General features: G+C 45.8%; 1 protein-coding gene across 4 annotated transcripts in view; it reads left to right on the forward strand.

Moving 5' to 3' along the window:
• LMF1 (lipase maturation factor 1) overlaps positions 1 to 17,914 on the forward strand; it is a 126,258-nt gene that overhangs the window by 23,984 nt on the left and 84,360 nt on the right. For all 4 annotated transcript variants that reach the window (XM_072982888.2, XM_072982887.2, XM_072982891.2 and 1 more), the window contains one exon: positions 12,541 to 12,689. In XM_072982888.2, the coding sequence (XP_072838989.2) occupies positions 12,541 to 12,689 (149 nt within the window). The remainder of the gene's footprint in view (positions 1 to 12,540; positions 12,690 to 17,914) is intronic.

Here is a 17,914-nt window from a genome sequence, read left to right on the forward strand (position 1 = left end):
TGTAACCATGAGCAACCAAAGTAGATACAAAGCTGAACAATATTCGTATGGAAATGGGAACTGTAGCAAAAATAAGAAGAGGATCCATTTCTTTTGGAAACGGACAAAGTTCGTACCGATTCGCAGGGGCCAGATTCAGATGGAATATTTCAAGTCTGACAAATGATGTTTTGTGGATCTGGGTGAAAAAAAAAAAGCTAGAGCACGTTACCTCTTCCACATTTGTTTTCAGAGAAGAATTCCTGAATGGTTAAACTGTAGTTTCCAGTTTCAGCATCAGAATGGTACTTTAGATACAAGCTGTAAACCAGGATTGCAGAACATGGTTTGATCCTGGTTTGTTCGGGAGTGATTAAACCACAGTTTTCCAGTCCAAAAGTCTCAAGAAGCTTTTTCATTTTTCCTTTTCAAGCAAGAGAGCAAACAAACCAGGATATCTTTCCCAAAGCTAGGTGTTCGAGGTGAAGCCCATGAACCTACCACATCTTTGAAGTTACCAGGGCATGCTTACCTTTGATCCCAGCTGCAAAATCCTCGCTTTCAGGGTAGGCTCCCCCCCCAGCCATCAGCATCAGGGACAGATTCTGCAAGGAGAAGAGAAAAGCCTGGAGTGAGACGCAGCCAGCCTGTGCTAAGGATAGGGGGCTTTAATCCAGACAACGTCTGGCCCCTTTGTGCCAGATTTTGGGGAGCTGGCTTGCTTTCTGAGGCGTAGATCAAAACCACTTCATCTACTTTGAGATGGAAGTAATTAAATGTAATCGCACCCTGATCTCGTAGAATGACAGCCACCTACGGAAGTGGAAACAGGACATCCATTAACTTTAAACATTAAAAAAGAGAGAGAGAGAGGGAGTCAAACTCTGCTGATTTTTCTGTCATTTGCTGCTTTGCTCCAAAATGAGGGGTGTGTGTGTGTGTAAGGAAAAGAGGGTGGTGCAGGGTTCGGGGGGGGGGGGTGGAGGGAAGAGAGAGGTAATTTATTGCTGCATTAACTTACATATCGCCTTCCTGTCACCTAAGTAGTTTCTAATGACTACCCTGGAGAGTAATTGGGAGCTTTTAAAAGTTTTCTGCTAAATTCTTTCTCCTTCCCCTGTGCCACGTATACTTTTTTAAGACCCTGAAGTTACTGATAACATTTCCAACTCTGGATGTTCCTGAAAAGAGGACTGGGTTACCCTCCCCTGGGCTACAGCAGCCGGCTTTTGGATATACTTTTGGGGATCTGTAACTGGTGTAATAATAATAATAATAATAATAATAATAATAATAATAATAATAATAATAATAATAATAATAATAATAATAATAATAATAATAATAATACAGAGACCTAAACCACTGAGCTATCCAGACACCTAAATCATCATCGTTGTTGTTGTTGTCGTCGTCATCATCATCATCATCATCGTCGTTGTCGTCATCGTCATCATCGTCGTCATCATCGTCATCATCGTCGTCGTCATCGTCATCGTCATCATCGTCATCATATTAGAACTGCAGAGCTGGAAGGGGCCCTATGGATCATCCAGTCTGGCCCTTGTCAAGGAGGCCCAGTGGAGAATCGAACTCCCAACTTCTAGCTCAACCACTGAGCTTTCTAGTTCATCTCCTACTTTTTTCCCCCACTGAGCTCAAGGGGGGGGGGTTTACTTCCCTCTCCTCCTCCTCACGTCACGTTGTGAGGGAAGCCAGGCTGGAATAGAGAACAGCGAGTCTGGTTTTATGGCAGAGTGGAGACTAGAACTCGGGTCTTTGAATTTGTGGTCCCGTCCGTGTAAACCCCAACACCGTGCACCGAATTCCGTGCCGTGTTTATCATGCGTGGAAAAAAGAGTGCCAGCTCTGAAGATCACAGGTCTCTTTGTCTGCAAGAGTTAATGGCGGAGTGGGTTGGGGGGTGAGGAGGAGCAGGCAAGCTGGATCTTAAGCTCTTATGAAGGCCTAATGAAGTTGATCCCAATTATAACTGCTTCACCTCCGGTTTGCCGGATGGAGAGCTGTTGTTTCTTGTTCCTCTTGCTCCTCTCCTCATGCCCTGTCATCCCTGTCATCATCTCCTCCAAGGCTGAGGGACATGCAGCCTTCCGGGCTACGCTGGACTGCTTCTCACATCCTCAAGCAACGGTCAAGGCAGTGGCAAGCGCTGACTCGAATCCTTTCCTTGGCTTTAGTCTCTCCTTGCGTTGAAGACCAGGAGCCTGTTCCCTAGTTCTGACCTGCTCTCGGTTTGGGACGCTGGGCGCTTTCTAAGTTCATCTCTTCAAGGCAGGGAGATTCACTGTCAGAGACCGGCCCTGCCTCTGCCAGCATCATACATAAACTGCTAGATAGCCACGTCAGGTTGAACTTCATGGCCTCCGGGCTTTATTTTTGCAATAGAGATGGGCACGAACTGAATTACGAACCGGAAAACCCATGAATCGGGTTGGTTCGTAGTTCGGTTTGCGGTTCGGTTCGGGGATCCCGTTTTGCCAAAAGGAAATGAAGTGCCAAAGGTTTTTATTTTCTGCTTCGCGCTTTGTTTCTTGGCAAAACGGATGCCCTGTCTCTCCGCCCCCGTCGCCTCTCTGCCTGGTCCTGCCCCCTCTTCCTCTTTGTCCTCCACCGCTGCCATCTTTAGAGACGGCGGCCTGGCTCCTCTTCAGCTGACAGACACGCAGATGCACAGAGACAGCAGGCCCAGTTCCCGGAAGGCAATCTGGGTAATTGTCTCCAAAGATGGTGGCATCTGAAAATGGAGAGGAGGCGGCAGCACCACCAGGTAGGGAGATGATGGAAGGAGCCAGAAGGGGAAAGGTGTGTGGCAGACGGGAGGGAGGGGTTAAGTTCCCCTCCCCCAGGCACGAACTGGGGAAAAAAAACCCACCTCAAAGTGTTTTTTCCGGAATTCGTGCGTGCTTCGTGGGTAGCCCCGAACCACGAACCACCCCGATTCGTCATTTTTCCAGTTCGCGCCCATCTCTAGTCTACACCAACGGGAAATGGATGACGTCTTCTATTTCCGTTCTTATTTTGGCAATTAATTCTTCAAAGGTCAATAAAGAATAAAAATGGTGCTTCGGGGATGCTGAGAATCCTTTACCTTGTGGTCCCCTCAATATATCGTCGGCTGGCATTGCATCCGCCATGTTGCTGAGGTTGAAGGCTACCTATGTGAGTTTGTGGAAGAACTTACATAGATGTGGAGTGAGTAATCTCAGATCCGTACCTTAGCTTCTTAACAGATATGCCCTGTGAGTTTTCTGGAGAGCCCCCCCCCCGCCTCTTTCTTAGACCCTCAGCCAGAACAACGGGAAGCATTTCTTACCAACAGTTGGACTTGGCATATCACTTCCATAATTCCTTCCCCACCTCCCATTTATTTGTGTAAATAGAAAGGTTGGAGGATCTTCCCCCGTTAAATAAAAATAAGGGCTGAAGTTTCCAGCGGCGAGCCTTAAATGCCCCCGTGGGGCCGAGATCCCCCCACCAGGAACTCAGGAAAAGGGGGACCTGCAGTGGATGTGAGTCCCCAAAAGTGTTGGCTTTTTTAAAGCTTCTGGGGAGGTGAGAAAATATATTTGCTGATGGTTGACCGAAATTTGAACAAGGTGATGACTGAGTGGGTTTTTGAAAAATCCTATCCTGCGAGGCTGGGGATGTGGAGAGGAAGAGGTCTCCTCCAGGAACTCTGGGAAGGGGGGGAAGGTTATTGAGATATTTTTGGGGGGCTGGAGGTGCTTTGGAAGGCGGTGGCGCCACTGGGGGGACCCTGACTTCGGAGCTTAGACGGAGACTCTCCACCGCGCTCTCTCTGCCGGGAAATCTCTTTTGAGGTGTTGCGGCGAAAGGGTCCCTCGGCCACCTCTCACTCTTCAGCTATTTCCTTGTCAAGGAGAGTTGATGGACTGGCCTTGATCCCCGGCTTTTCTTCTTTCATGAGCGAAAGTTGTGCCATAAAACAGAGTGACCCCCGTGTCCTCAAACGATTTGCGGCTCCCTTTAGAATTAGGGGTGCTTTCCCTCCCCTTTCTCTCTTTCTGTCCCTTTTACAAAGCTTTCCTTTCTACCTCGATTGGGGGGGGGGTTTGGAATCAGTGGGGCGTATGGTGTGGGGAGGGTTCTCCCACCGCTGTCTGAGGCAGAGATTATCGCCGAAGGAAACGGAACTTATAAATTGGGCTGAAAAGGCACACCTACATATACCCAGTGGCAGAGGTATTGGAAATGTGTTTGCGGTGTGAATTCCGATGAAGAAATAATTTTTTTTTTAAAAAAAGAGAGGTTTTGGTGTCTTACAAATAAATGACAGTTTTTGGCTGAGGAAAACCGGAGTCTCTCATATCGATTCGCCATATGGAAATGAGTTTTAAGATTGCAAAGTTTAGGCAAGTAGCCAAATCCTAAGGAAACTTGATGGAGTGATTGGGATGTGTATGTATTCTTCACCCCGCCTCGTAAGAATCCTGTATTTATTTCTTCATTTATTTCGAAACTTACATCCGTTCCTTATTTATCCTTTCTAATATTTGATATATTTCTTCCATGGACCATCATCCTCTTCCCTTCTGGGATTCACACTCTGTTGGGACTTCTTTGGAAAAAGCTTCTAGAATTGCTGGGTAGCTCATTGGTTTTGGCATCTGGTTGGGAGTTCGAACCCCCCACGGGGCCTCCTTGACAAGGGGTGGACTGGATGATCCCTCGGGTCCCTTCCAGCTCTGCAGGCCTAAGATTATTTTTATTATCTTCGTTCAAATTTGGTTGAAAATTGTTTTCTAAATTTTTTTAAGGACACATCCCTCCCCCGGGAGCAGGCGGCAGCCCTGTGGATGTCTACTTAGGAGTAAGCTCCCGTTAGGTTAAGTGGCAAACAGGTTTAAGGTTGCAGACTGGAATGGCCACTTAAGCGCCACAAGAATATCAAGAATATATATATATATATTTAAAAAGTCCTTCGGCAACCTTGATATGGGGAAGATGCACCATCATACATTCTAGGCTGGTAATGCTGATTAAATCACTTTTCTTGGGTTTGTCCAATAAAGTTCTTTTGCAGCTGGAATTCTGTGAGATCTCTGCCTAAATTTCACCCTTGAGCGTCAAGGGTATTGTAGGAAGTCAGAGGGCCACTCCTCTTTTTAAAGGGAAGGTTTTCCATCTTAGTCAAGAACTGCATTAGTTCCAAACGCAACCTTTTGACTAATGCATAGCAAGAGAGAAGCAAAGATAGATTTCGATTGACAGATGTTTTGGCCGAATCCTGGCGGTCTAAAATTGCGTGTGTTTCTCCAAGACCACGGAAGGGCGATAGATCGAGGTGGACATGGGTGATTTTGGATGAAAGGGAGATAAATACAAGGGGAAGCTACTTTTTTTTTTTTTAAAAAAGGAAGAGACAATGCAGCAAGAGGGCGCAAAAAATAATGGGGGGGTCATGGTGGTTGAGGTGCAAATTGGCTTATATTTCCCCCCCCACCTGCACCCCGGGAACTGCACGTCCCAAATGTTAGGAACACGTGCGAGGCGACTGCAGCCGTTGAAATCTGTGCCATTTTTAATTTTATTCCGTCTTAAATGGCATTTCCCCCCCTTGCTCGAGATAACAGTGGTGCTCATTGTCCTGACTTTGCAGCTGCTGAAATTTGACAAGGTCCAAACGGAGCGAGCGAGAGCAGGTGGGTCAACAATGCGACCCTTTCGCTCCCAGAAGTATCAGTATGCAGCCAGGGCCCATTGGCGGTGCCGCAGAACGGGCGAGGGCAGCCGTTTCGAGCCGAGGGCAACCCTGGCATTGTTTTGCTTACGGAAGCTCTTCCTCCTTCTACATGTTGATGCCTCCTAAATGGGTTGCCTTTTGCCCAGTGATTACAAGTCTTTGGGGCTATCTGAGCCATCTAGGGAGGGAATGCAGGAACCTTTACGCCTCCCCGCCAAACTCAAGCTCTGCTCCTGCCTTGCCTTATTAAAATGACAATGTGTCAAATCTTACAATAAAATGGTATCTAGGCAGGTCATTTCCAACCCTTGATTTCCAACCCTTCAGCTTGATGGGCTTCATTTCCTTTCGGTCTTTCACTTACTGACAAGGATTGCAAAACATTTCCAGTTGTTTTCAAGTATTTCAGTTGCTGCAGACTCTTTGACTGAAATCCTGTTGGGTGGAGTCTGCCTGCGTGGCAGGAATGGCGGTGTCAGCAGCAGCCGACTGCTGCTGTTTAAAGACTCCCCTTTGCAATTTCAGGTGCATCCAGGTTTGTCCTATTTCATGTGAGCCGTGTGGACCTTGAAATCCCCAGAGGAAGTCTTTAATCTGCAGCAGTCTGGCTTTATCAGTGACATCATTCCCATTGTGGAGGCAGAGCCATGCAACAGGAATTTCAGTCCTTTAATGGTATTTACAGAGTGTGCTCTACCCTGAGATGTGTCAGTATAGGGTTAGAATTAGGTAGTTGGCTGTCTGGATGGATAGTTGGATGGACAGGTGAGGGAATCAATTACCTCGAGAGGTGTCAAGCGCTCCAACACTGAAGGCCTTCAAGAGAAAATTGGACCACCTTCTGTCAGATCTGCTTGGATGTGGATTCCTGCCTTGAGCAGGGGATTGGACTCGATGGCTTTCGAGGCCCCTTCAAATTTCATTATTCTATAATTCTGTGTTGCACCAGCTCATGTAGTATGTGCTATTTACAAATTTAGGGGATAATATGTTACAACAGCTGAGTTGAGGAGGAGATCTCAGGATCTTCTGAGGAACAACAGAAACATCTTCCTACCCTACAAGAAAAAGGGACCCATTTGAGGTGGAAAACGTTACTCCTCTTCTCCTGGGTTTGTTATGAAACCCACCTCTGAGAGACGTGTTTCCCTAAAGGTGGGAGATAGGGAAGTGTTGAAAGGACCTGGGTGCTCTCAACAGTTCATGGAGGTCTTCTGAGGTCTTCAGATTTCACCACAGTCGTGAAGGAGGCTATAAGGAGGTGTTCCTGCCCACCCATGGGAGATGATTACTGGAAAAAAGTTTGAACTCTTGTGGTGCTCTTTTGGTTCATCCTAATAAAGATGTTGGCTCAACCATGGCATATATTTTTTTCCCTGTGGCTTTCCTACCTCCCTTTGAAGTAATTTAGGTATGATTTGGGAAAGTCCATCACTATGGCACTGACCGTTAGGCGCTATTCATTCCTGAAGTCAGTGGGGAGAATTTAAGTTATCTCCCCCCTTTTTTTGCAAACAGCTGCAAGATCTCTGTTTACTTCTGGCTGGCTCGTGGAGGCGATTCGTGCCCCCCCGCCCCTGGTCTTTCCAGCTGCGTGGTGGAATGATTCCACCCCCCCTCCCCAGCTAAAAAGTACTGGCATGTTTTGAAATGAGAACGTTGGAACCGTCCTCAGAAGATGCCAGGAATTCAAATCTGGAATAAGCCGGGCAGGTGCGAGGAGAGTCAGCATTCATACTTCAAGCTGGCCTATTTCCAAATAACCGACAAATCAAATAACTCCGGAGGACTCAACCCCATCATGCCATGTACCCAGAGTCATACAACTGTAGAGTTAACAAGTACTCAATAAATCACCTAGTCCAGCCTCCTGACAGTCTGGGGATCGACAGCTAAAAGACCTGTGAAGGACGGCCATCCAAGTTTTGACCAGAAATCTTTGAGGATGATGGATGGTGGTTCCCAACCTTGGGTCCCCAGATGTTCTTGGACTACAACTCCCATAAATCCTAGCCAGCACAGCTAGTGTGGAAGGCTTCTGGGAGTTTCAGTTCACGATCGTCTGGGGGGACCCAAAGTTGGGAACCATTGATTTCCGAGTTCCGACCTCAAGCAGCTCTTTCCCTCAGGAGATTCTCTGTAATGTTTAGAAAAAAAACCTCCTTTCTCATGACTTGAATCCTGAGCCTCAGTAAACGAGCTTGCTTTGCCTAGTACATCACAGTCTTTCAAAGTCTTGAAGTTAGCTGCCATATTGTATCCCAGTCTTCTCCCGGTTGAACATACTCAACTAGTCTTTGTAGGGTTTGGTTCCTAAATCTTTTACCATCTTGACCGCTCTTGAGAGTTCTAGTCTAGCACCCTACGGAGGCCCACATTTCACCCATTCTTACTCAGAATGACTTGGGGTTGTGCGTTGCGTTACCAAAATATTGGTGCCTGTTGCAATGGGCTTCTTGTAACTCAGCGTTGAGTATCGTGGGCCAGAAGGACGGGGGAAACTGATGTTGCTGAACATTCGTTCCTGAGGTTGAGAGTTCAAATCCCCCAAAGCACCTCCTTGACAGGGGCCATACTCCATAATCCATAGGGTCCCTTCCAGCTCTGCCGTTCTAAGATGATGATGATGATAAGCTCTTGGCAACTGGAGGATGGTGAAGCACGATGGGAGCTGCAGTTGATCCGTGTCTAGGGCAATGATGCCCAACTTTGGGTCCCCAGATGTTCTTGGACTAAGACGCCCAGAAGCCTTCGCCACTGGCTGTGCTGGCTAAGATTTCTGGGAATTGTAGTCCAAGACCCTCTGGGGACCCAAGGTTGGTAAGCATTGTTCTACTCTTCTAGGAGTAATAATGGGTTCTTTCTCTCTGTTGTTAGGTGTGAGTTAAACGCACTTGTACGCATCATAGAAAAGGAATGTATTGCTTTGGGCTAGTGCTGGAAGAGGTGAAGAATCGTATGGGGTGGAAGACTGGGGATAAGGGGCAATCTGCTTGGATGCAGGGGGGGGGGGAAAGAAGGATCTGATCCAGTATGTACAGTGGTGTCTCTGGAGTAGGGTTGTGGTCATTAGCATCTGAAAAAGCCCTGATAAAACACTGGGATTCTTGTGCAGGCTGAATGGAGGAAGATATTCTGCCCGTTGACTGCCAGCTCCAAGCCCACGGCTGCTCTCGGTGGCTGCCATCGGAAACAATTAACCTTTGAAACTCGGGCGGGCTCTGTTGCTTCTCTGCTGCAGCTGCTGATGTGTTATCCTCCGCCAAGTTGTTGGTTTTGTCAACGAGTATTATCTCTTAGAAACTGCAGGATGTGTGCAGATGCAATGAGAATTCTCTTTCCCTCTCTTTTTAATAATCTGATGCCACCGCAAAAGGGGGAAACAGTAATTACGTTTTAATTAAAGGGAATGGCCGGGTCTGCATTTATTGAAACAAAAAGAGTGGTTGTATTAATTTTTTTTTCCAAAAAAACTTTCCTTAAATGTCTTGCTTGACAATTGCTGATCATGAACTGGAAATACGCAGTGTTTTGGCTGTGCAGCTGACTTTTAACTGCTTCAGTCGCTGATTTCCAAAGAGGAGGAATATATGTGGATGCAGGACATACGAGGATGCTTTGAGAGACGTGGTAGTGACTCACATTAAAAAAACACCAAAATAATAATAAAATAAAACATGCGGGCTTCCTTTTCCCCCTTAAGTCTGTCCACCACTTTTCTGCATACTCTACTGCATTGGCTTGCCTTCTAATTTGCTTCAGGGAAAACAATTTTGCTGGATCTCTCTATGGCTTGTCAGCTGCTCCTTTGCACACACCTTGAGGACAGGTCACTGTTAGATGAACTCTGTAGAAGGAAAGAAAGAAAGAAGCAGAAAGAAGGAAAGAACCTGAAGGAAAGAGAGAAAGAAAAATTGAAGGAAGGAAGGAAGGAAGGAAGGAAGGAAGGAAGGAAGGAAGGAAGGAAGGAAGGAAGGAAGGAAGGACAGATAGGGATAAGGAAGGGAGGGAGGGAGGGAGGGAGGAAGGAAGGAAGGAAGGAAGGAAGGAAGGAAGGAAGGGAGGGAGGGAGGGAGGAAAGATAGAAGGAAGGAAGGAAAAACTGAAAGAACTGGGTGTGTTTAGCATTGAGAAAAGAAGAGAAAGGGGTAATATGGTAACATTTTTCAAATGCTTGAAAGGCTGTCCTACAGAGGAAGGGCAGGATCTGTTCTCCATCATCCTGGAGTGCAGGACATGCAACAATGGGCTCAAGTTACAGGAAGCCAAATTTTGGCTGAATATCAGGAAAAGCTTCCTAACAGAGTGGTACGACAACAGACCCCTTGACCTCGGGAGGTGGTGAGCACTCCAACGCTGGGAACATTCAAGAGAAAATTAGACCAATGTCTGCCATCTGCTTTGATTTGTATTCCTGCATCTAGCAGGGGGTTGGACTTGATGGCCTTTTAGGCTCCTTCCAACTTCACTATTCTATGGTTCCATGATTCTTTCCTTCCACTGCAGGTTTGTGAGATGCTGAAAATATGTTTTGGGGGGGCTTTTAAGGCTACAAAGGAGGAGAAAAGCAAAATTCCCGATCCTTTTAAAAGCATCAGGAATCCAGCGTGAGGGAACCATGTTATCCTGGCCACACGCTACTTAAAATGAAGAGCACGTTTCTCTCTTTCTCAGTTCTTGTCCTTCTTTCCCCCTTTTCACAAACTGTTCAGTTCAGAAATACATTTTGTTTTCAACAAAAATAATAAGCAGAAAAACACAGTTGTGTAAGAAAAATAATTATAGATTTAAACCAAGCACAAACAAGGTTCTTAAAAAAAAAAAAGAAATCCTTTAGGCTGGTATTGATATCTGTTGCAGAAATTTATTTGATTTCTTCATACTCACCTCTTCATGGGGTAGACCAGATCCCTCGTTAGGGAGCCAAAGTATTAATATGTCTTGGGATGGTGTTTATGTATTCATGACTCCTTTAATCAAATGTTCCTGCGTGGGTGTGTGGATTCGTGGCAGGGCGGTAGACAAATGTGCTGTTAACAGCACTGGGTGCGTGCTTTCCCAGAAACTATTGTTGTTAAACTGCTCCTCAATGCCATCAATGTTGAATTTTACTGTCCGTCCCCGCCATGAGATACATAAAAATGCTTTGGGGAAGTAAATGGACGTGTTTAATTTTTTTCAGGATAGAAAGAGCAGGGATGGGACCTTGCGAATTACGAATTGTTTTTGAGTGTGTCTTAAGTTGCACCGGTGACTCAACTCAGACTCGGGTTCAACTTGCGACTCGGAACTATTTTTCTGCCTTGGGATTCCAGTCCCTATTAGGGATGGGCCTCACTAGCGGCTCCTGCCGCCATCACTGCTGCCATCATCCTCAGAGGCAGCAGGCCCAGCTTCCCTTCCAGGATCTGGCTGCTTCTGCGCATGCGCTGCCCAGCTGGTAGACCTGCGCATGCGCAGAGGCAGGGACTGGCTCTGGGAAAGGAAATTGGCTGGCTGTCTCTGCACATGCGCATGGGCTGCTCGGCTTCCCTTCCAGGCCCTCTGTCTCTGCGCATGTGCCCGTCTATCATCTGGGCGGCGCATGCGCAGTCTGAGATTTTGGGTCCGAGCCCCAAGTCCCAAGCTTGGGAGTCAGGCCAGAAGACTTGCTAACGTTCTGGCTGGATAGGACCTTTCTTTCTCTCATTGCTCGGAAACATTGCTCGAAGTGGAAGGAGGTTTAAACGTTGAGTTTGGAGACAGGATTGCAGCTCGGAGCTTGATCCCAGAAGCAGAGGCTGATGCAAGAGAGAAGGCTCCATGTATATGTTGGAAGAAGGAAAAGCACGTTCTCGGAGAAGGGTCATGATGGAGAGAGGAACAAAAACCAAGTTTTGGGTTGGTCTCAACTCAGGATCAACACTCTGAAAGTGATTGTGATGGACTGGAGTCTATCAAGAACAAAGTCCTCGTTGAAGGACTGTTTTGTTCACGGGCTCTTTTTCTTAATAGTCGTTTGGATATTTTGCACTGTTTTGTTTTGACAAAACCCTGGAAAGGGAATTGAATGCAAATATGGCCATTTGCCTGACGCTGGAGGGAATTGTGTTTCTCCAGTGAGTCGGATAACCAAAATGTCTCGCCGTTGAGAAAGTATACAAAGCCCATCGCTGCAGTGTTCAAGGGCAAGCTGTGGCTAGAATCCTGTTGCTTAGTTTAGTAAAGTTGCATTAGAGTAGGCCCACTGAATCAGTGGGGATTGGGCGAGTCAACTGCTCCATCAGTTTGACTGTTTCCAAGGGGTCTACTTGAGTTGCGCCCTTCTTTGTTCAAGTCAGCTGGCAAGTCATGGGGGGGGGGTCCAAGTCCCAAGTCTGAATCTTTGGTACCAAGTCCTATTGAAAAATAAACTCTTCCATCCAGAAAAAAAAGGAGGGCTGCCTAGGTTGCGAGTTCAAATCATTAAAAAAAGTTGAGTCTGTGTTGAGTCACTGGTGCGACTTATGTCCAACTTGTTCCACGACTCAAATTGTCGTCCCTGATGAGATCTCCTGCCCATTTGTGATGCCATCCTGTTGAGTAGAAGAAATGGGCATGGATCGTCAAGAGAAGCAGGGTTATCCATGGATGGGGGAAGGCTCTTGGGAACCGAACATTGAAATGATGGTTGGGTTCAGAAAGGAAAGGAAATGGACTCATACAAGTTTTTTTTTCCAATTTTCCTGGATTAGTTTTTCAGAATAGCCGCAAATAACTATTTTTATATGTTCTGAGAAACTGGGAAATGACAGCATGCTCACAAAATGGCCTTTTCTTGCAGCCCAACTGAGGCCTGCTTCCTTATCTCTTTCTAGGATGGGAATCTCAGCTTCTGGAAACGGGTTTTTTAGCCATATTCCTTTGTCCTCTTTGGACCCTCTCCCAGTTGCCCAAACGGACGCCTCCTTCCCGCATCGTCATCTGGGGCTACCGGTGGCTGATTTTCAGAATCATGCTGGGAGCGGTAAGTGAATGTTGAATTTTGTTTGATTTCCCACGTCTTGTTTCCTATGGGGAATCAAGTTTTCAAGGAGACCTCTTCCTTTCTTAAAAGTTGCAATGGACGGACAGTTGTTGAGCTGTGCTGTATGGCTTATGGTGAGGATATCAATTTATAACCTTGAACCAGGTCCTTTCATCAGATCTTCCTAACTAAAGCCCATGGCTTCTTTTACTCAGTCCGTCCATCTCATATTCAGATTTCCTCTTTTCCTGCTATCTTCAACTTTTCTCAGCATTATTTTCTTTCCAGTGTGTCTTGTCATCTCATGACCTTTATTTACTAAAAACATTGCAGGTGGATATTTGTAACTTGAATATTTTTATACTCATCTCAAGATGAAGAGAGGAGTCTGCTTAATTCAAATACTGGCTACGGAGCCAGAGGTTGGGAGTTTGATTCCCCACTCGCCCCCTCTTGACAGGGGCTGGAGTCAACAATCCATAGGATGCCTTCCAACTCTGCTGCTCTAAGATGATGATGGAGAGGATTATGTTTGTGTTAACATGCTGTCAAGTAAGAACAGACTTCCAATTACCCTATTGAGGTTTTCAGGGAAAGTGAGATGTTTAAGGAGTGGTTTTATCACTTCTGCACCCCCACTGGGTTTCCATGGCTGATTCGAACCCAGGCCTGCTGATTCCTAGGCCATCACTGTATCCACTACACCACACACCACATATGGGGAAAAAACATTTACCGTGGTTCTGGGAGGTGGATTGTAGCAATTTTAAAAGAGAGAGGTGTAGACTTCCCCTACTAAGATTGAATCCACGCAACGGAGTGAGCTCCCGTCTCTCATCCCAGCTCCTTCCAACCTAGCGGTTCGAAAGCATGTAAGAATGCAAGTAGATAAATAGGTACCACCTCGGTGGGAAGGTAATGGCGTTCTGTGTCTAGTCGCGCCGGCCACGTGACCACGGAAGATTGTCTTCGGACAAAACGCTGGCTCTACAGCTTGGAAATGCTGTAGAGCACTGCACCCTAGAGTCGGACACAACTGGACTAAATATCAAGGGGAACCTTTTTACTGGTATGTCCCAGCCCATGTAAGAATGCCAGTGTTCTAGAATTGCTGAAATCAATTGCTTCCAAAACACACACACCCCAATTTCCCCAAGCAAAAGCTGCTTGTTTAAATCCATTTGCTGAGCCGTGCTGGGCCAAGCTGCAAATTCTGGAGGGCTCACTGTCAAAGTGGTGAAGAACCTCCTACCTCGTTGTAACTGAATGAATGGAAATGAGGGTCTCTCTGGGTCTCTGAAGAGTCCTCTCACTTCCCTTGGTTTTTTTTTCTTGTCTTCTGTATCCAAACAGATACAGGGGGTGGGCGGGCGGTGGGAAATGACCCTTCCCTTGCTCCATCAGCACCGTCCATTCTTGGATCTCTTCCTTCCATGATTCAGATTGCGGAGGGGGGGGAGAGAGTCGGGAGAGAAGGGTCGGCTCGGTCAACCCCTCCTGTTGCCCCCGCGATGACTCCGCATCCTCCCGAGAGGTCCAGGGGGGTCTGCAAAACCAATCAAGGCTTCTCTTCCTCTGTGCATCCAGCAGCGAGGGACTCCTCGAGGCAGAAGGCTGCACCTGCTCCCTCCGGCCAGAGTTTAATCATGCAAAAATGATTTCTGGAGGTTTTTTTTTTTAAAAAAAAAAAACACCACAGAATCATTTTTTTGCAACAGGCCTGCCGGCCTTCGGAATAATTGCTCTCCAGGCAACAGAGGAACCCCAGCCAGGTTTGGGTTTATTTGCAAACCGTCTCCCACTGAAGCCCTACTGTTTGCCTTTTACCTAGGGGACAAAAATAAAATAAAATAATATACATATAACAAACTAGATAGATAGATAGATAGATAGATAGATAGATAGATAGATAGATAGATAGATAGATAGATAGATAGATAGATAGATAGATAGATAGATAGATAGATAGATAGATAGATAGATAGATTGATTGATTGATTGATTGATTGATTGATTGATTGATTAAATAAATAAATATATAAATAAATAAATAAATAAATAAATATATAAATAAATAATATAAATAAATAAAAATATAAATGTAAATATAAATATAAATCATAGCATAGCATAGCATGACATTACATTACATGAAATTTCCATGGCCTCCCTGAGAATCTTGCATCTCAGGGAAAGCCACACCTTGCAAATAGAAGTCATGGATGCCCCTTTTAATCTATCTATCTATCTATCTATCTATCTATCTATCTATCTATCTATCTATCTATCTATCTATCTATCTATCTATCTATCTATCTATCTATCTATCTATCTATCTATCTATCTATCTATCTATCTATCTATCTATCTATCTATCTATCTATCTATCTATCTATCTATCTATCTATCTATCTATCTATCTATCTATCTATCTATCTATCATCTGCAGGCTTTGTTCCTGCCCTGGAGGAAGGGGGTGTCCAGGAAGCTTCAGCCCCCATTTGGTGAAATATTCGCTCCTTCTGGAAAAGCTCCTTTTTGGCCCCATGCACCAGCCACTGTCTGTGCTTCGTTTGCAACCATTGTTGTACGCGATGTGTGTTTGTTCAGGGGGTGGTGGTGGTGTCGTTTCTGTGCAAAAGCCTTTCTTTGCCACGGGCTGCCTGCCTCATTCTACGAGTCCACGAGGGACAGCTTGCGTGGTCTGGACCATCCATCAATGACCCAAGTTGGTCTGGATTAAAATCCTCCCGCAGTGACCTTTCCATCTTTCCCTGCCTGCCTGTAGATCAGCGAGTGAGACAGATGAAGTGCTTCCCAGGGTGTCGTCCGTCTCCCGGCGAGTTTTGCTTGAGTACACCTGGAGAAGGACGGCTCCCCTGTTGAACCAGAGCCCAGACCTTTGTAGTTAAAAGGAAGGGAGGGAGAGGGACGGAACGGCAGTTTCCGTAAACAGTTTTATATGTTCTGAGATTCACACTTCAGTACGCTAAGCTGTTAAAGCCTATCAGAGTCCGGCCAGAAGCTGTGCGGTGGGGAAGAGTAGAGATGGGCGCGAACCCACCCCACAAGCTCCAGAATTGCTTGGAGGGAGGAGACGTTGGCTCTAATTACATTAAATGGGGTGTTCTCAACCACAGACTTCTTGCGTCCTTTTTGGGAGGCCGAACAGGCTGTAGAGGGCCACTTTAATTGACAGCCACGTCTTCCTCCTTTGGCTGTTTCGGCTTTGGAATGGGGAGTAATTATCCCAATTTGTTTTGGTACATTAACGTGGGCTGGAACAGAACATAAGAAGTCCTTTCTTTGGCTTCTGTTTCTTTATTTCTGTCTCTCTCTCATTGGCAGTTGCTTTATTGGTATTCCGGCATGAGGAGTCAGAGGTGACGGGCTTCTGTAGTGAAGTTTTCTGGGAATTTGGGGGAAACTGATGTTTGTAATGTGCCGACCTCTGACCTTCCAGCTGCACGCTGCTTTTGTTCTGCTGGGATCCCATACTTGACTTCTCAGCAAACTCCCTTGTGTGCTTCTGATCTTGCTCCACTTGTCCAAGAAATAGCCCTCAGCAAGAAGTCTCCCACCCCCACTTCCTCTATCTCTCTTGTGCTCTTTCTCTCTCTGTCTCTCTCACTTGCCCCGCAGCAGTTCTGCAGTATAAAAAAATAGGGTGCACAGAGCCATCTAAGCATCTCACTTTCCTGCTCCTGAAAGTGAAAGGCTCTGGCATCACCAAGACTACCTTCAGCTCCAGGAACTCTTGCTGCCTTGTATGTATTTCTTATTATTCATTGGCTGAGATCTTCTTGTATTACTTGAACATTTGGAAAAAAAATGACAAAGTCAAATGCAGGGGACAATTTTCAGTGATTGAAAACTTCTTCTCTCTGTTCCTCAGCTTTTCGGGCCTGTGGAATCCTTTTCATTGCATGGAAGCTGTGGGAGCCGTGGTACGAAAGGAGGAAGTCTTTAATCACTGAACATCGCCACAAGCAGGGGGAGTTTTTTTTTTTGGTAATTGGACTTCTTCCTTCTGTCCTGTGGCTTCCACACAACGAGAGAGCCATGGGGCAGAAGGAGGAAGTTTTTTATTACTAAAAATCACACCTACTAGTGATGTCTTCTACCTTGAACTGCTTAGGAAAAGGATGATAACCCTATAAAAGCCAAATCCTTTCTATTCCTATTCTTGTTCTTAACCATTCCTCTATGGATTTCCATGAGTGTTTGGCCATTTTGGCATGACAGAAATAGCAAAGCCTTTGCTCAGCAGTGTTTTCTAAAATTCTTACGTCTGCCCTGTTAGGAAGATGTTTTCCCTTGGATGTGTCCTTTCAATTTATGTCAGGAAAGTTCATTGCACAGTTTTGAATTTCTGGTTAAAATTCTCCTTTTGGTACGCAGCAGAAGGACAGAGGCTCACAGAGGACAGTAGCTTCACATTTCTCAGATCGTTCACCCTTTTCTCATTAATTGGCACTTAACGGTGCCGATAACCCTGAGACATTTATAGTAGAAAAAATTGAGGAAAATGTCTCATTGCTTACAGATGTGAACAGATCGCAGCCAACGAACGAACGGACCAAGGAATTACTGACTTCAGCAGAGGGAAAGAGAGGGAAAGGGAACTCTCAGCAGAGGGGCGGGGCTCCCTGGATTTAGAGGCGGGAAGGAATGATTGGTTAGATTGACAGTCACTCCAGCCCAGAAAGGTTCCTCCCAGTCAAACAGAGTACAAGCGTCACGTGAGGTTGCAACAAAACGCCAAGGATGTGTCCAAAGGAGAAAACGTTTTGCCCAAGGGACTCAGAACGATCATGTCAGATAACCATTGGATTTTGGAGGTGTCGCTTTAATTAGGCTTTTGCTTTCGTTGTCATCTTGAGTTATGCTAGTTTTAGCCCTGTATTATTTCTCCTCCAATCTTTGTGGAAATAATTCTGTCTGGCCGGGGGGGGTGAACCCCTGAAGGTGGGCTTTGTTCTTTTTTTTTTTCTAACACATTTGAGACAGAAAAGAAAAAAATCAAAATGCTGACACGAAATGCATAAAAAGCAGGAAGTCCAACATATAAGTTGGGGACGGAGTGAGGATTATACTCCTAACTCCCCCTTATGCCAGCAGGCGTTGTTGGGCTCTTTGAGAGACAGAGAGAAAAAAAGGAGATAATTCAAAATTTGGATCCTGCCGGCTTAGTGTGTGAATGACATTTCAATTATTTAGGGTTT

Source organism: Pogona vitticeps, chromosome 13 (genome assembly GCF_051106095.1).
Source record: "Pogona vitticeps strain Pit_001003342236 chromosome 13, PviZW2.1, whole genome shotgun sequence".
Taxonomy (NCBI): Eukaryota; Metazoa; Chordata; class Lepidosauria; order Squamata; family Agamidae; genus Pogona; species Pogona vitticeps.